This window comes from Balaenoptera ricei, chromosome 3 (assembly GCF_028023285.1).
Source record: "Balaenoptera ricei isolate mBalRic1 chromosome 3, mBalRic1.hap2, whole genome shotgun sequence".
Classification (NCBI taxonomy): domain Eukaryota; kingdom Metazoa; phylum Chordata; class Mammalia; order Artiodactyla; family Balaenopteridae; genus Balaenoptera; species Balaenoptera ricei.
In genome coordinates, this window is record NC_082641.1 from 33,095,328 (window position 1) to 33,115,307 (window position 19,980).

The 19,980-nt window shown below is 40.9% G+C and overlaps 1 protein-coding gene across 1 annotated transcript in view; it reads right to left on the reverse strand.

Moving 5' to 3' along the window:
- The window catches only part of FYB1 (FYN binding protein 1), a 169,973-nt gene that overhangs the window by 81,242 nt on the left and 68,751 nt on the right, over positions 1-19,980 (reverse strand). The window contains exon 2 of the mRNA XM_059919068.1: positions 12,653-13,814. Within this exon, the coding sequence (XP_059775051.1) occupies positions 12,653-13,787 (1,135 nt within the window). The 5' untranslated portion in view covers positions 13,788-13,814. The remainder of the gene's footprint in view (positions 1-12,652; positions 13,815-19,980) is intronic.

The following is a 19,980-nucleotide window of genomic DNA, read 5'->3' on the forward strand; positions in this document are numbered from 1 at the left end:
ACTCAAACACATTTCTCAAAGTTCTTTCTTTAGATCTTACAAATCCTTGTAAATAGGGAAGAGTACTCAGTATATACAAACATTGTTTTTCTTGTAACATAATTCAAGAAGTGAAAAACCCACGTAAACAACTATCTTCTTTAGGATGGTTGTCATTTATTATGACCAGGTGCAAAGTCTACATTGACACATACATACTATCAATACATGAGGATGGTTGAATTTTTCACTGTTTTTTACATTGTGTAAATCCAAACTTTAGATGATTCATTTACGATAACCCATTAAGTACTTTTTCTGATATTGATGCTTTTCAACAGTTATATGCCTTACTAATGTTTTCCCCCTTAGATATATGATTAAAAGTTCCCAGTCAAGATGGCCGGTTGACTACACGCCATAGCAAGCTCTGCTCACCCCAGATCTCTAGAAATGATGGAAAAGATAATTAATGAAAACAAGCAAGCAAACAAACAAACAAATGACAAACATACTGGAAAACAAGAAAGTAAATCCACAATGGACCAGAAGCCATGAGGAATCCCTAAAAAACAGATTTGAAGAGAGATCTGTTGAAAGAAGAAACAGAAGCCCAACCAGAGCACACGAGAGAGTGGGACCCCACCCAGAGTGCTCTGCACTCAAAAGACAGAGAATGCGGGGGACAGGAAGGGGCTTTGGGGGAGTACTTGGAGGGGAAGAAGCAGTATAGATATGGCCAGGAATCAAGGGAGCAATGACTGAGCCCTTGGGTGGGCGAAGTGGAGCAGAACTCCGGGGGCTGCAACGCCCAGGAGGCAGGGGCTGTCCTGGGGAAGACTAGCCATCAAGGCCCTACCCCTCAGAGCTCAGCCACTCCCTCACTCCACTGAACTCTGTCTCCCCCAGAGCTGGCTGCACAAACAGAAACGGCAAACAGTCTAACTGCATCGCCACTACCAACCTGCGCACAAACAAAGAACCTCCAAAATTCAAGAAAAGCCAGCGCCAAGAAAGGAGAACTCTGTAGTGAACAAATAGTAGAACTCACACCTAAGGAGACAGTAATACTGCAAGAGGGGTGCAAGGCGATGCTGCATCTCAAAGAGGACCAAGTTGATGCTGTGATAATGAAAGTCTTGTATGTTGTGTTGAAACAAACTAAACTATGATTTAAAGTCTGCAACAATTGGATGATGTTCTTACTAGTACTGATTGATACCTGAGGCGACTTCTGATGACTGCCATCTATTACTCATGTATTTTTCAATGAGGTCTTTATTTGAACATTATCTCTGTTTCCCCTTTAATAAATGTAATTAAATTACTGCTAATGGTTTGAGTTTTCAGGATACACCAGGAAATTTTAAAGTACATTATATACATTTTCATTTAATCCTCACAATAATCCAATGACAGAATTGATTTCTTATTTCCATTAACAGATGAGAAAACTGAGGCTTGGAGAGGTTAAGAACCCTCCGCGGGGTCCCACAGTAAGTAACGGAGCTTTTACTAGACCCTGAGTCTCTCTAGCAACAAAGCAACTGCTCTGAACTCTCTCTGATGAGAAACAATTGTATAAACAACTACATTTTTCAAAACAAAAAAAGCACTACTGTCTTTAGAAAACTTCTCACTTCTCATAGATCATAAGTGTTCACAGCACTTTCTGTAAGCTCACCTATCAACTTCACAGCAAGATTAAAAAGAAAGTTTCCAGCCTTCAAAAATACAGTGACAAGCTTGAAAAAAATCTCTGTTTTTATCCATGCCACATCCACCCTCTCCTTTTATCATTAGGCTCACAAATGCAGGACTCTGTTTGCAGCATCGGAACTTGAGAGAGCTTTTCTCCAAACTCGAATAGCTTTGAACATCAACTAAACAGCATTACAGAGGAAATCCACCCTTTATTTTGGGACAAATGCCCAGCTTTCTTTTGCATTGGCTTAATTTCTCTTAAGTACTATATGAACATAGGCCTATTTTGAAGATTAGTAACTTAATACACTACATATTGTTAAAGAAAAAGATGAATGTTGTTACCAAGTGATGAGTTATACAGGTAGTGGGGTAACTAGGCCAGTACAATTGCACTTGGGTGCTGATGAGATTCAGAGCATAGAAAAACCCAGTGCTTTTAACTCTGCTTATCCCCTGGCCCTCCTGGTCAGTTTCAGTGGAGGGGGCCCTCCATCTCCAAGCATGGAGACCTCCCAAGGGAACAAGTACAGCCACTGTGGGCAGGACTGTGGGCTCTCCTGTCATCCTGCCCTCCATCAATATAGTGGTAGTTCTTACAGTGATACACAATTATTCAGGTTTCCAAAGTCTGTTTATTTTAGCACTTACATTGTTTTTCCTTTGCCTTGAGTACCACCAGTTGTGCTAAATACGGCTTTTTAATTTGATGAATAGTAAGAATATGTGCCATGTGAAAAACACTGCTGAACTAACCTGAAGGCCACTACAGGGCAGAAGGGGAGAAAAGAAATGAAAATAGAAGGGAATAGAGAGCAGAAAAAAGGAAGACAGGAAAGAAAGGGAGAGAGTAGTGAGAGTCCTTGATTACAGGTGTTCTGTGGGGGAGATGGGGAGCCCTACACTCCTCCAGGCTGATGGGCAGGGTGAGCTGGGGTGTACCAGCCAGCTGGTATGTACGATTTAACCATCAACTTTTAAAACACTCTAACTAGCTGAAGCCCTCTGAGGGTCCCAGATGCCCCTCAGTAACCCCTGGATGTCTTTGCAATCCATCAACGAACAGGTTAATGCCTGATATAACAAAAGACTTTCAGGACTCTGGTGCCAGCCACCCAGATGTTAGATATTTGAATAGCATCTTTGCACTTTCCCTAACTAAGCAAATGTTTAAGTTCAACCCTAGGATACTACTTGTTTGCTTAACGAGATCACTCACTCATTTCCATGTTTTGATATAATCACTAACTTCTAAGATCCTGTCTCAGTGTTACAGCATTTCTTTCGTTTTCAGGAAAATACCTCTGGTTTAGAAACCCTTCTTCTCCCCATCATCCCTTTTACTCCTCCCCCACTGTAATAGTTCTCATAAATGGCAGTATTTCTCAACTGCGGTCAGGGAACAACTTGCATTAGAACCACTTGATGATGTTGTTAACTATTCCAGTTTCTGGGTTTCATCTCAGGCTTCTTGAACTAGAAACTTTGGGGGCATTCCTAAAGCAATTTAAAGTTTGAGAACTTTTGAAAGACTAAGGCCTAATTTTTATGTCATCTTGCTCCTTCCGAATACATATGATGTACACATTGTTGATCAGAGCCACTATTCATGTTGGTCATCTTTCTCTTTAGGACCCATTTAGTGTCACAATGATCATGAAGACAAGTAAGAGACATTAGTTTGCATGGTTGTCCTTATATTAAGGCAAAAGTCTGAAAACTTGCAAATCCCAGATCTGATAGAAGAAAACTGCTCTCCAGCACTCTTATTTTTAAAGCATCTCTGGTTATTAGGCACTGAAAATAGACAAAAGGATGAAACAACCTGACTCTCACATCAATTTGGAACAATTCCGTTCCTATACTTCTATCAGGATAGACCAAACTCTCTTGGATGTATTCTATTCATCAGCAGTTTGTTTCTAGTAATAAAATGGCTACCAATCACAATAAAAAATAAAACCACTTCCACCCCCCAGCCATCCCATCCCACAAACTCCTTGCATTCTTTTTTTTTTTTTTTTAATTTTATTTATTTATTTTATTTATGGCTGTGTTGGGTCTTCGTTTCTGTGCAAGGGCTTTCTCTAGTTGTGGCAAGCGGGGGCCACTCTTCATCGCGGTGCGTGGGCCTCTCACTATCGTGGCCTCTCTTGTTGCGGAGCACAGGCTCCAGACACGCAGGCTCAGTAATTGTGGCTCACGGGCCCAGTTGCTTCGCGGCATGTGGGATCTTCCCAGACCAGGGCTCGAACCCGTGTCCCCTGCCTGCATTGGCAGGCAGATTCTCAACCACTGAGCCACCAGGGAAGCCCTCCTTGCATTCTTAAAAGAGATGGTGAAATGGCCTTTGAATAAGAAACTCCTGCTTATGTGCAAGGGAAGACACCAGCTGAGTTCAAGGGTTTGGGTTAGAGGCAGCTGAACTTTTCTGAATAAGAAAATGGAAAGTGTGTTCTCATTTTTCTTCGCCATTGAGAAGGAGGGGTCAAAGAAGTGAGGAAAAGACAGAAGAAGGTGAGTCACAGTGCGGGGGACAGGAAGCTGAGCTGCAAAATGCACAGTTGCTTTTGAAGAACCGTGGTTGCCAGTGTTCCATTTTACATTTCTAGCCTCAACGCAACGTGAACTCCTGTCTCCACAGACCTTCACTGAAGTCTGTCACTCACGCACACAAATGCCTTCAGTGAGTGGTTTGCAGTGAAAGTTAAGGAGAATAGCTGGGTCTTGTTTGGGTGACTGCAGTACAGCACAAGGTCAGGGGGGCAATTGCTAAACCAATCCAAGTTAGAAGCAGGAGCTGAAAGACAGAAATGACCTTGAGAATTCAAGCCACTGGTTATTCATTTATCTTCTGTGGGGACCATTAAATTTGTCCATGAAACATGGGCTAGCATTTGGAATGAACTTTATCCAGATTTTCAGGAGCACACTAGCAGCTTTTTTAAATTTCCTACTTTAGCTTTTCCATTTCAAAATCATGTTGACACATGTAATTAGCCATGTTTTCTTAGTAGTTTAGAATCAGCAAACTCTTTGATCCTCATGCCTTCATAAAGCTCAGCATTTTCTGTAGGTTTTACTCCCAGGCTTCATTGTCCCAAAAGAAAACAGATTTGTGGTGACGGTGTGGAGGGATGGAAAAAAATAAGATTTTTAAAAAGGAACCATAGGTTAGAAGATGAGAATGAAGAAGAAAACAAGAAAATAGGAGGGAAACAGATGGTTGGGGAGTAGTAGACTCTCATTTGAAAGTTTGAGTGGCACAGGAATGTTTGTGTTCCTCCAAAATTTACATGAAACCTAATCACTAACGTGATGATATTTGGAGGCAGAGCCTTTGGGAGGTAATTACATCGTCATGAGAGTGGAGCCCTCATGAATGGGATTAGTGCCCTTATCAAAGAGACCCCAGAGAGCTTTCTAGCTCCTTCTGCCATGTGAGGACACAGAGAGAAGACAGCCATCTATGAACCAGGAAGTGGGTTCTCACTAGATGATGAATCTGTCGATGCCTTGATCTTGGGCTTGCCATCCTCCAGAATTGTGAGAAATAAATTTGTGTTGTTGCAGAGCCACCAATCTATGGGATTTTTGTAATAGCAGGCTGCACTGACTAAGATACTACTGCACTTTGTAATAGTTCATCCAAGGTCCATTAGATAATCACTCAGAGTCAGTGGAAAAAGTAGGTGTTGTGGTAGACAGAGATCTAGCAGAAGATAGTGATCTGGAAACATCATCTGGTTGCACGCTACTCAGCCAGAGCACAACTAACTTCTCCTCCTGAGGACTAAGAGCTCAAGCCTTCAGAGAAATCAAAGACAGCCTCTTAGTGAGATTTCCTGCTTGTCAAACTGTTCATATCAGGTCTAGAAAATTCTCTTTAATTTAGAGTAACATGAATGACTGAAATGTATTTTATAGACTTACCTTATCCTCCTTTCATATAAAACAGCTTTTGAAAAAATGGCTGAGGAGCAAGTCAAGGCTATGTTGTGTGTGTGTGTGTGTGTGTGTGTGTGTGTGTGTGTGTGTGTGAAGCTTTACCCACTCTAGATGAACCAGAAGCTAAAGGCTGGAAAGCAAGGAGAAGCCACACTCCAGACCCTCAGTAACTGAGAACACATGATGTATCTCAACTTCTTTAAGGTGACAATTTGGAAGAGAAATAGGAACTACTGTAGGATTTAAAAACAAACCACTAAATACGGACTCTTTTGGGCATTAATCTAGGCTTCCTTCTCCACCTAATAACAGTTGAACAACTTTCATTCCAGATGAGGGGAACAAATACTCAAACATACTTTGGGTCTCTGTGATATTTATCTGCCTTGCCATTTTGCGGCGACAGATTTTTAGCTGCCTGGTCGCAATAATACTGTCACCACACAGGCTGCTTTGGAAAATCAGATGAGCTATCTTATTGCTCTAAGAATTATAAGAAAATCAAGAAAAGAGAGCAAGGCGTGTTATGTGGCAAGAACGTCCCTGTGCCCCTCTTTACCTCAACAGACCTACTGCCACCCCTGGAGAAACACCTGCCCAGTTGCTAGGAGCATGTTGGCGGAAAGAGCTGTTGTGGTGTGCAGGAGCGCAGCTGCAGAGAGATGCAGACTTTTGTAACAAATACGAACAGCTGATTCGACAATGCAAGTTCTTACTTGGGGGAAAGAAAAACCTCACATGGGTTTTTGTTCACACTTCTTTTTCTACAACCAGATGTCTCATCTTTGGTTACTTTTTCCTGATGGTATCTATTGCTATCAGCTGTTCTAGATGTTTTTTTCTACCTTGCTATGCCAGACAAAATGAAGTATAGTCTTTTTTCTTTAGTGGCAATTTAACGGAAGAGAAGTAGGTTTCTTGCCTGTGTATTTACTAGTGTAAATTTACTAGTGTAAACTGTATATAGCAGTTACATTCTCCAGCATGTGGACTTTTTTCCTCTTCCTTGTTTCTCATATATTGGAAGAACAAACAATCTAGTGCTCTAGATGTGTCTCTGGGTTTTAGAGCCACGCCACAACTATCATGATTGTGCTCACTCTGAAAGGATAAAACATTTCCAGATATTTTTGTAAAATCAGGTAGCTGGATTTCTGCTCCTGAGGCATACTTTTGCTCTTCTAATAATTGAAGTTATTCTTGTGTTATAAAAGTTAATTCGTTTTGTTTTGAGAATAAAACACATATGCACAAAGAGGTACTTTTTGCATATGAACTCATCATATTCAGAAACAGTTGTCATCAGGGGAAAAAAGGAGCCTTCAATGGCAAATGAATATTCTGGAATTCCAATTCTTTAAAAACAAAAGGTTTTATTTGGCTTGAATTGGAGATTATTTTAGCAAATTATACGAAGCAAGGCATCTCATGCCCAGTAACTGGACCTAATTATAACACGTACATTTGTCCCAATCTTCCTAACTAATGCTTTTCTTTAAAAAAATTTTTATGTGTAAGCACAATTGAAAGTAAATCAGGAAAAGCTTTCAGGTATTTGATTACTTGACTCATATGTATTTTTATTTGACTCTTAGATGTGACTTTCTTTTTTACCCCCTTCCTTCCTCAAGTAAATTGCAATTTCATTTTAATGCTTTTACCTCTATGGGTTGCATGCCTGTTTTTTTTCCAGTTTTATTGAAATATAATTGACATACAGTACTGTATAACTTTAAGGAGTCTACAGAAACATAATAATTTAACTTATATACTGCATGAAAAGATTACCAAAATAGGTTTAATGAACATCCATCATCTGAATATGGCTAAAAATTAAAGAAATAGAAAAAAAGTCTCTTCTTGTGTGAGAACTCTTAAGATTTACTCTCTTAACTTTGCATGCCTATTTTAAGAATTAAATAATGTTGATCAAATTTTTTATATATTAAATCACCTCATATGCATTTTATACTTTAAGGGTAAGTCAGCCACTGTAAAACAAAATATGCATTTATATTACAAGTGGTCATAACTTCTTTGATCTAGCGCATGTTACAAACGTTGATGTAATGCCAGTTGGTTGGGCAATATTTCCAAATTTTCCTTTGTAAGTGGCTTAAAAATATACCAACTTCTAGCCTCTTGATCACAGGAAGAGTTATTATTACATCAGGGTAAATCATGGTATGCTGCTCCAAATTGGGTTTACAGAAATTTCTCTTCTCATAGTTAAGAAAACAATAGTCTGTCTTACAGGCCTGGTGAATATCACCGTAAGGAAACTTTTTCCTGTAAATTAAATAATAAGTGTGGTTTATCGTGTCAAAATTAATATTAAAAGACTAGCTGGTGCCCAGGCCGTTACGAAAGAATTTTGGTGGCCCAACTGAGCGCCCAGCAAGAAACCAGGAACCTCAGTATGCTGAGGGGACTTTTCAGTGGTGACAGTGGCCCTGAAGAGGGGGACTCTGCCTTCCCCAGGGGTCAGTTCAGTGGTCCTTTCCTTTTCCTGGCTCATCTGCCTAGCCAGTATTCGAATCCTCTCGTAGTCCAAGTATAAACTGATTGGCTGTTAAAGGCTTAAAATATGACTGCTCTCAGGGATTTGCAGGTTAGTGGAGGTCAGATGCTATCAACAGTCTGAGTGAAGCCCGCATGGGGTAGCTGGATCTCCCCCCAGCCCCTTCTTGATTGTGTCCTGAAGACTCCTCAGAATAGGAGACTTGGGGAGGGGATAGGGAGCGGTCATCCAAGTGTCCATGACCAGCGAGCACAGTCCAGAGGATACGAAACACAGCTCTCAGTGGGCACTCAAAGTCACATGAGTTTCCTTGCTGCCATCTTGCTGCCTGCCTTGTGAAGGGGTGAGCCTACGGTCCCTGTGGAAATACCGCTGACTCCTGGATTATAACTGAAATATTTAGTTGGTATTACATAACGAGGGAGGGACTTACAGGATGTCCCTCCTCCAATTCCCAAATAAAATAGGAAAAACAAAATAAGGCAAGATAAACATGATCCCAAACTCACTAGGAGCCATGGCACAAGAAAAGGAAAATAACTTCATTAAATGAACTTCAAAAATTAGTGGCTAAGGGAAGAAACAAAAGAGTCTGGTGCCACAGGAGGCAAGTGAAGCTTCCCACTTGTTCCCCAGACTGAGAAGCAATACGGGGGGCAGACAGTGACCCTAGGAAAACCTGTGGATTCTCCCTAATACACGCCAGGTTGGAGAAGTGGACTCAGAGGTGGTGAACAGCCTGGGGAAGGTCAAGGCAAAACCTATAGCATGAAAGCCCTACATACCACAACAGGATCTTCCCAGAGACAAAGGGGGAACGAGCTGGCATGGTTGGCCTTGTCCTGGTACAGGGCTCTGAACGAGATGTCAGAAAATGGAACAGCATTCAGGTCCCCAGCAAGGACTGCCCTCAAGACCAGCACAGCTAACCTTCATTTTACAAATGAGGGGATTAAAAGCAATACTCAGAACTCAAATCACAGCTCTGAAGGGAAGACAGATTTATCACACTGGATTAGAGTGAGTAGATGCGTTTGTCATCCGTCAGCCTGATCAAAAGAAGTGGTGGGTCCTCCTTATACATGGAACAGAAAATCTCTGAGAGCTAAGAGGAATATAATCTCAGAAAACACTGGTGATAAAATGATTGACACAGATACATCTTGGCTGTTTTTAAATCTTAAAGACAGAGATTTCTTTGGGAATCTAGAGAGAAAAGCAAGTCATTTTCAAAGCAATTGCTAAGCTATAAAGAGTATGAATACTAAATTCTGATTAAATGGATTTCAGTGGGAGGACATATCTGAGCAACTAACAAGAATATATTATTTCTATGCTCCAAATAAATAATGTTAAACAAACTGGTCTCTGTTTACATGGAGCTTATAGTGGTATTTATAGTAAAACAAAAAATGACGTGTTTTAACCAAAGGACAGAGAAAGGGAGAAGAATGAAGATTCTTTGGGTTTCACTTATGCTTGACTTATTATCTCATAATATCCTATGTTTCAAGAGAGGGACCGTAGCAAGGAGGGTGGCAAGGGGGGACACAGGCTCTGAAATCAGAGAGACAGGAGGACCAGCCCTATCTTTGCCTAGTCACATTATGGCCTTGGGCAAGTCACCTAACCTCTCTGAGCTTTAATTTCCTCCTTGAATTCCAATTTCATTGGTTTCTTGGGAGGAATAAACAGGGGTAACATGTATCTAATATGTAACAAGTCCTCAATAAATGATAAGCACCCTTAATGGCTAATATATTGGACAGAGATGATAAAAGATGGAAGGTAGATCTGGGGAAGAGGTTTAAGGAATTAGATGTGAACCTGGAAAGGAAGGAGCCATGTAGAAGCCTAAGAAAAAAGTTCTAGAGTTTTGAAAACCTACAGAGTTACTAGGTGAAGCTTCAGTTAATTTGAATACTATTATACACTTTCAAATTCTGGTATTTTTTTTAACCTTTCTAAATGGAGTACTAAATTACTTAGTATGGTTTAGGAAAAATAGCAATGGTAGGATTAGGAGTCAGCAGACCTGACTATGAAGAAATTCTCTGTGTTCAGAAAGTAAATGCTCATTTTGTGACACGTGTACAAGGTTATTTTCTGTAGCTTTGTTTGGAAGAGCAAAAGTTTGGAAACACTACAAATTGTTAAATCAATTAGGTGAGTCATCCATTTACCTGAATATCATGCAGCTCTAAAGAATATTCAATAACCTCTTATTAAAATGTGGAACAATAGACAGGAATTTTATTTTTATTTTTAAAAAGCAAGGATCAAAGCATTGCATATAGTATTTTACTTATTGAGTAAAAAGCAAGGAGATTAATATCTATATTTATATTTGCTTGCGTAAACACAAAGAAACTTTGGACAGATATACAAATTAAGAAGAGTGGTTTCTGTGGAGCAGAGGCTGAGAAGACCCAGGAAATGGTGGAGACGGACTAAAGTACTTTCCACTCTATATCATTTTTGAGCCAGATGTAAATTTCTATTTAAAAAATAAGTTAAAAATTTAAATGCTTTTAAAAAAAATGTGAATGCTGTTAAGGGGTGTTACTCAGAATTTAAAGTCATGAATCAGATTGCTTTATCCTGGCACCCACCTGACGTCAGTTCAAATTAAGAAGATTGAGTTTTGATTTGTGGAAGAGGTGGATGAAGAGGCAACAGGGTCCACTTTGAAGCATAATGTATATAGAGAGATCAGAGGGTGGAGGTAGGGTACACTGATGAGAGGATTTAGAATCTAAACTGTGTCATGGGGCACATGAGCAGTGGGGAGGCATGTCAGGATGGGGACAGGGTTGCAAGGAGGAGGAGAAAGAGGGCAAGGGTCAACGTGGCTTCCTAAGCAATTTTGCCTGGGTCTCTTGGAGCTATATTGCACTGAAAATCAGCTCAAGGCTGACCTTGCCAGGACTGCAGAGCCAAAAGAGGACTTCACTGGCATTTCAATAGCACAACAGCAGCCATCCGGGTACTACCACTCAAACCAGGTAGTGGAGTGCAAATAAAGGTGGAAGACGTGGAAGAAAACTCTCAAGGATTTCCGCTTCACATCAGGACAGTTTCCTTGGCATGAACTCAGAGCCATAAAATGGAGGTTATGATAGCTAATTTTTTACCTGAGGCACAGAAGAACTAAGACAGGAAATTAAGACAGGGTTTTTTTAGAAGCTTTCAGAAAAACAACATTTCTGAGTTATGGCCCAGTATTAAAACGAGAAGGTGACATATGAGGACACAATAAGTGTAACAGGCTAACTCTTTCTAGAAGACAGGTGATCACGGGGTCATTCCAAACTTGCTTTCTACGAGACCGATTAATGGGGGATTTGATTCCTAACGTGTTGGTTGACACCGAGAATATTGATCTCAGGAAGATGACATATTGTGAGATGCTTCTACAGAGCTAAAATAAAAATGAACTACCTTTATACCCAGAACTGCTTTAATTAGATCACACTTTCGTAAGTAAAAAATATATATAGTTGTGGTGTGGTCACTCGTAAGTATCCTTTTTCCTTTCTCACAGTAAACAACGGTTGTACATTATTTGCCTAAAATATTAATCATTTCAAGCATAAGTGAGCTTCTTTCATCACTATGAGGGTTACAAATCTTTATCAAGTCATTCAGGATCAACTTTTAGCATGTGCCATAGCATGGTGGTAACATCTCTGGTAGAAAATTAAACTATTTACCCAGGAGGAAAATAATGTATCCCTTTGTCTGGCTTATTATCTTAGTTATGTACTACTTTATGAATCAGAAACGTTCAGAAAACTTTATGCTGACGGAGCAATAGAAAACAGCTAGAATATAAAACAGTAAGTGCCATTTCACAAGAGTCCTGTGCATCTCCTATTTGAATATTGGGCTTAGGAGACATATGAGAAATTTGTGGACATTTAAAATCATTTGGAAAAAGGTTTCTCAACCTCTGTGCCGTTGACATTTTGGACTGGACAATTCTTTGTTGGGCAGGGCTGTTCTGTGCATTGTAGGATGTTTAGCAGCGTCTCTGGCCTCTACCCGCTAGACGCCAGTAGCACCCTCCAGCCGTGACAGTCAAATGTCCCCTGGGCATCCACCACTGACTTAGAGGTTTGCTCACCTTCTAACTCCTTTGTGGTAGTAGAGGGAACACACCTCAGTCTCATTCAACAGAAATGAAACCCAACAAAGGAAGTAAAAGAAATGGTTATCATTAAGCAAAACCACTTGGCAATCAAATGGATGTATTTCTCCCCACGCCCCCAAATCAGTGCCCCAAGGCACTTCCTCACAGAATGCTGACCTAAAACTAAGGATTTCAACCTTCTCAGACATCCCACACCAGAGGAAAAAAAAAATGCCAAACAAAAGTCGTCATAGACACAGGAGTACCGGTGATGGCATGGTTTCCTTGTTACAAATTTTCCCCCGGAAGCTAGAACACCCTCTGCTGGGAAAATAACATGTGCAATAGCAAATGAGAAAAGAACTCACTGTTTCCAGAAGCGGCTTTCCGGAATTTCGTGAGGTCAACGTGTGGCGGTCTGCTGGGTTTTTGTGGAGGGGGGCCCAGGGTAAACAAGGGGGGCAGGGGTTTCCGCTTGGGGGCGGCTGAATTCTGGTCCTCCTTTTCCTTTTCTTGACTTTGGCCCCAGGGCCCTGCCACTGTCCGCTTCGAAGGTGTCTTCAGGAGCTCGGCAGGAGGAGCCCCAGCGGCCGGCTCTTCCGGATTCATTTTGCTCAGCGAGACGTGCCTAGCAGCGTGTACCTTCCTATCTTCTCTCTTTTCTTCAGCATTTTTGGAGAGGCCTGGGGCCCCTCTGCTTGCAGCAGGTTTCAGAACGACTCCAGGAAAAGGAAGACTTGACGTCTCACCTCCATGCTCTCTATTCTCTAGGTCGTCCCTGGCTGGTTTCAAAGGGCCGGCTTTGGCCTTGGCTCCCAGGAGGGCCGGGGGGCCTCTCTGTTGAGCCCCAGTCTTGGTGGGGCTTTCGTCTTCCTGGGGGTCATCTGCGTTCAGGGATGGCTTCTGGCCAAAGACGGGTTTGGGGAAGAGGGGCTTGGGGTCCTGATCTTGTGAGGCTGACATAAACTTGCCTTTAGCCGCAGCCAGCTTTGGGAAGACTTGCTTCGGTTCATTTTCCTGGGCTGGATGATTTGACCCCGGCTTGGGGCCTGGTGGCTTAAAGTCATGGTCTTGGTTTACACTGTGAAGTGAAGGCTTATTCCCAGGAGGCCGGGGAACCGCAGGTTTGGAATCTTCTTTGTGCAAGTCGATGGGCTTGGGGCCTACAGGTTTCAGAAATCCCGGTTTCACCTCGGGGTCTCTGGTGGCCGAGTTGGCCTGCGGTCCAAACCTGGGACTCGCTCCAGTCGGCTTTAGAAATGGAGGTTTGGGCTCCTTGTCAGGCTTTTCCTCAGAAGAAGGTTTTACCCCCAGAGGGGGCTTTGGGGACCCAAACTTGGGCACACTGCTCGGTCCTGCAGGAGGGCTGGCATTTCCTTGGTTGTTGAATAAGTTCTTTTTGGCCTGTACTCCTGAAGGGGAGTTTTGGCCCGGGACCTTGAAGGGCCTGCTGTTGACCGAGACCTGGTCCATGGGGTTGCCCCCTGTGTTAAACTTCGCCATGAGGGACTTCACATCTGCTTTCCCATCCTGCAAGCACAGGGAACAAAAACTCACTGAGAGCCCAAAGTCTCACTTGCACAACTTAAAGTACTACGCTTTAAAGGGTTTCCTGGTTTGAGGCCTGCAGCGTCGCTGATTGGTTCGTGAGATGTTGTAACATTTATCTTCCTCTATGGCAAAATAAGTTGTGAGAATTTCTTGAAGGGGGAGGGCTATGATACTTAGACTTTTTTTTTTTTTGGTTGTCTTAGGCTGACTTGCTTTTTGTTGTTGTTGTTAAGTCACAGCTTATCTTTTCCCCTTTCCTCTCACTGGTTCTCTAACTCTCTTGTTGGATTTACTCTGAACTTGGTAGTTATGTGTTTTGTTGAACTTGAAAAAATATGAAAGTGACTAACAAATGACCTCTTCCATATTTTATAGCTGAGCCTCTTAAATAGAAACTGCATTTAAAAAATGAAAGCACGCGCTTCTGTAAATCTGGGTTGCATGCGTTACACAGCATAGCCACGTTTGACATTTCTGTGTTTGCAAGCCTGTTCTTGTTCCCACCTATATATAAGGTCCGTCTGTTTGCTAACAGGGAGATGTGGCAGAAAAACCCACTCATTTTTATACATAAGCAATAAAATGAGTTTTTCTACTTACTGATACATATTTAGTGTAAATGATTCGACTGGAACCAGACTAGCAGGCAGACTGCGCTCATTATCAAGGGGCATAGTCTGGAGCACACAGGGCAGGTGACGAGGAAAGAGCAGGGACAGGCTGGAAAATCTCATTTCCAGATGCTGGTTTCTGCAGTCTCTGTCCCCCTGGTCTAGAATTAGGGTATTACCTAGTAAAGAGGGCGGGCAGTCACCTTTCTCTGTGACTATAATCCCATGTAACCTGGAAGAATTCATGGCGGGTTTGCTTTTTCTCTCAAAAGCCAGGAGTTGAACTTTTCTAGTTCTCTTAGGAATATTTGAAAATCTGAGGCTTAGGAAAAAAAAAAAAAAATCACAGGTAGCCACGACAGTTTCCATTTTTTGCTTTAAAATTCACCTAGAAAACGTTTTCTTACTTTCTATCCTCACCTGTCATTGCCGAGCATATTTCTTCTCTCAAGGCTCCACTCAGATACCACAAAACCAGATCCTGTCCGGTTGGGAAGAGTTGCTCCCTCCTCTTAACTCATGTAGCACAGCAGGCCCTGCTACATGACCCTGTGTTACTTCCTTTCCTGATAATAAGAACCACCGTTTAGCGTGTAAACACATGTGCTTGATTCTGAACCAGGCAAGTTATCTATGTCGCCTCATCTCATTCTTTTGGATGATGGCATTATTTAACTCCATGTCACAGGAAAGAGGATTGAGGTTGAAACTGCAGGAGGACATCATGTAAGAGCATGGGAACTCGGTTGGAATCCTAGTTGATTAGCAAGGCCTCAGTTGCACAATCTGTACAATGGGGATAAGAGAGCATATCTGCCAGAATTGTCATGTGTGTTAGAGACAGAATTTGTAAAGTGCCTGCCTGGCCCTCAGCCTGGGCTCAATGTAAGGAAATTATTATTATTAGAAACGTTAAGTAGCATATTCAAGGGCTCACAGCCAGGAACTGTGAGGACAGGGTTGCAGACTCAGGTCTGTCTCGGGCTCCAAAGTCCAGAAACTGTCTCATTCCTCTTTGTATAGAACCCTCGGGATTCTAATATATTTGGGAAATTGTTCACGTTGGCACTGAGATGAATACTGTGAATGGTGATTTTAAAAGAAATGGTCCCTTCAGCAAGAGTTTCTCTCCGTACCAAACTATAGTCTTTCAGGACTGGGGTAAGGAACCTAGGCAGGAGGCGAAAATGAGGTGAAAGGAGCAATTTCCAGCTTGGTTTTGCTCCTTTAATTTACTACCCTGTATCCAAGTTGCTGAAAATATCTTGTTTTCTACCTTGCCTCCCTTGACCATTTTTTTTATCCCCATGATTTTCTCAAATCCTCAAGTAATCCCGGAGGTAATAGGCAGGAAGGCAGCAGAACCAGGGAGAGTTTGGGTGCTGGTAGAGGGAACAGGTGAAGATGGGTCCTACCCTGTGCCTCCTGGGAGATCATAGCTGCAGAGGACTTTAAACCTTAACACAAGATGCATAAAAAAATATCAATACAAAAGTTTGCTCCCCACCTGGAAGAAAGTCTGTCTCTAGGGAAGAATCTTTTATTCTAGACGCACTCTATATTTTGTAATTTATATTCTAGATCTACAATTTAGTCCAGAATGATAAGAGGCTGCAGAGTAGAGTGGTTAAGAGCATCGAATACGGAGCCAGGTTTTGAGTCTGATCAGCTATTTACTGTAAGGTGAGGTACATAAGCTCCCTGGGCCTCAGTTTGCTCACCTCTATTAAGGGACTAATAAAGTCGTGTCATAGGGCTTTAAAAGAAATCAATATCTGTAAGGCACTTTAAAGAATGCCTGGAACCTGGGAGGGTTTCCTATTTTTATAAAGAAAGTGAAGACTTAGAAATTATCTATTCCACCTCTCTCACTGCATTGGTGACAAAACAGAAACTAAAGGATTTAAGTGATATCCTATTTAGTCACAGCAACTTCACAACTTGGATTTCATGGGGGGAAATCCATGAGACACACTAACACATTGTCAAACTGCACACCCTGGTTTTAGTTTAGAAAATATGGAAGTGGTTGATTTGGAATTTAAGTCCCAGATGCCAACTCAAAACCAGGAGGCAGTGCAGTATCATGGTTAATAGCAACGTCTCTGAAATCATTGACTTGGGTTCCAGCCTTGACTTTGCTACTCACTAGCTGTGTGATCAAGCAAATTACTTAACCTCTCTGAAACTCAGTTTTCTTTACCTATAAAATGAGAATAATGAGTACCTATTTCTTACCGGGTTTTGTTTTGTTTTTTTAATTTATTTATTTATTTTTGGCTGTGTTGGGTCTTCGTTTCTGTGCGAGGGCTTTCTCCAGTTGCGGCAAGTGGGGGCCACTCCTCATCGCGGTGCGCGGGCCTCTCACTGGCGCGGCCTCTCCTGTTGTGGAGCACAGGCTCCAGACGCGCAGGCTCAGCAACTGTGGCTCACGGGCTTAGTTGCTCCGCGGCATGTGGGATCCTCCCAGACCAGGGCTCGAACCCGTGTCCCCCGCACCGACAGGCAGACTCTCAACCACTGAGCCACCAGGGAAGCCCCCAGGTTTTGTTTTTTAATTAGGATTAAATGAGTTAATGCATGTAAAGTTCTTAAATCAAGAATTGCATGTAATATACATCCAAGGGTTGTCTGCCATCATGATATTTTTTTTTCGAATTCACTAGTCACATAACATCATTTCTCCAGGTGACCAAATTCTGAAGTTACAGTCATTAATGTTACATCTTAATTTTAAATTAATATGACTGAAACAAACATACTGCTGGATAACATCATAGAGTTTATGATGTTTGAGTTTGGTTTCCCCCCCACTCTGAAACTTTCAACTGTATGTTGAAAGACAGGGAAAGAAAGAGCCACAGGTTCCTACGTGGGACACACTGAAGAAACAATAACAGCATCTGAATTTACTAACATGTCTCGTAAATCAATAGCCTGAACTCTACAACTATTTAATCTCTTATACTGACTGCTTAGCTTTAGAGGTTTTTAGTTGTTACAACTCTTAATAAGTTTATCAGATAAAATTTTCAACAGCCAGATTCGCCCTTAATCTTAACAATAATAGCTAGATTTCTTTCTTTATGATAATGATAGAAAGGCAAAAATGATTAAAAATTGTTTGACATTCTCTCATTCTCATTTCATTCCATTTTGTAGGGCTCTTTTTACTTTAAAAAAGTTTAAAAGAGGGTAAGAGCAATGTATTTTATGAAAGAGGGAAAAGTAAGCCTGCTCTAAACCCTGACCCTCCAAGCCCTCATGCCCCAGTTCTATGGGGATCATAAATACTGACTTATCAGTACAGTACAAGTTCATGCCTATTGTTCTGGAATAATTATTAATAATGCTCCCTTTTACTCTCAAAATTGACCTGCTTTAAACAATAAATTACATGGTGAACTTACCCAGTTCCTCTCTAGAGTCAGTCAACCACTGTTATCAGCTTGTTATGTATATTTCTAACTGTGCATATACAAATATATAAAAATGAACACACATGCACATCCTTTCTGTCCCCGCTTTTTGCACAAATGGAAACCCCTGCTTTGCACCTTGCTTTTATCCTGAACTGATACTAAGTTGCTACACACCAGCTCAGCGGGATGTGTGATCAGCAGCCACTCTGATTGCTTGGTGCCTGTGCAATTCCCGTTGCTAAGTATTTTCAATATTAATTCTCTTTTTTCCCCCTTGATAATTGGATCCATATCAGTGCATATTATTTGCACCATCTCTTAAAAAATAGACTTAATTTCTTTATTTTTTACAACAGTTTTAGATTTACAGAAGAATTCAGAAGATAGTACAGAGAGTTCTCACATAATTTACATCCAGTTTCTCCCTTACTAACCCCTTACATTAATTTGCAGGACCTCTGTAAGTTTTAATGATTTAAAGATCTGGCTTCTGTTTATTCTTAAGAAGAGGCATTTCACAATCTAGGCGATCTCAGAGTTTAAGATATTTAAGTAAAACAAACATTTTATTTTGAAATTTACTTGAAATTTATTTTCCAAATTTATTTGAAGCAAATTGTTATTAATTCCAGCTGTTAATGAGTTTGTGCAGATCTTTCTCCACTTATGATAGTTACATCCAGATAAACCCATTGTAAGTTGAAAATATCCTAAATAGAAAATGCATTTAATACACCTCACCTACCAAGCATCATAGCTTAGCCCAGCCTACCTTAAACGTGCTCAGAACACTTACATTAGCCTATAGTTGGGCAAAATCATCTAACACAAAGCCTATTTTATAATAAAGTGTTGAATACCTCAGGTAATTTATTGAATACTGTACTGAAAGTAAAACAGGATGGTTGTATGTGTATGGAATGGCTGCAAGTATATGGGTTGTTTACCCTCATGATTGCACAGCTGACTGGAAGCTGTGAGCATCACGAGAGAGTATCGTACCACATATTGCTAGCCTAGGAAAAGATCAAAATTCAAAATTCAAAGTTCGGTTTTTCCTAGATGCATATTGCATCATTATAACGTTGAAAAATCCTAAATCGAACCATTTTAAGTCGGAGAACGTCTGAACGATGTTTAGCCAAAACTACTCCCGTGCATTGCTCTATAATTATACAGGTGTAATTGTAGAGATGCTCTTGACAGAAATGAATTTCCTTTAGCCTCCATGTTTTCCCCTTCCTCAGAATTATATACCTTCACTAACATAAACTCAACATGCTTTTCACAGTCCCTGGGAAGATGCAAAAATGCTTTAGCTACATCCTCTGTACTTCTAGTTAACAACTCCAGATTCCAGAAGATCTTTTTTGCTTTCAGCAACTTACATAACGGCAATAAATCAAGTACATACTTAACCAAAGGCTGAGATGGCATTTAGAACAGACATCAAGAAACTACACATCAAGAAAATGTTTTCTTTTGCAGCTAGTTCATCTACATATTTTCATATGGAAAATTAATAACATTGGTAACTGGATTTTGTTTGGTTTTAAATATAACCTGGGCATTAGGTTAATCCAGCAGTTCTCAAACTGGGGCAATTTTGGCAATGTCTGGAGACATCTTTGATTGAAATGGCTGACTGAGAAAGTGCTCTTGACAACTAGTGAATAGAGGCCAGGGCTGCTGCTAAACATCCTACAACGCCCAGGACAGACCCCGAAACTAAGAATTATCAGTCGAAATAGTGCTGAGATTGAGAATCCCTGAGCTAATCCTCTTGCTCCTGAATAATTGGAAACATCTTACCAGAAATTCTGCTTCTAATTTTTATAATGTAATACACTCTAAAACTACAAATAACTGTAGAGAAACTAATAATACAAAAGACTATCACTAGATTGTTTTCAAAGTTCCTTGTCTTTGAAAGTCTCATCTTTGTAAAGTTTCATTTGTAAAGCACAAAAGAAATAAAACACCCATGAATCGCAGGTAACTAATGAATTTAAAATAATTTTGAGCCTAATTTTACCTCCTTAATATGTGCTAGTGTCACTTTTGTAATTAAAGCATGAGGAGAATGAACCACTCTTATGGATGCTGTTATTC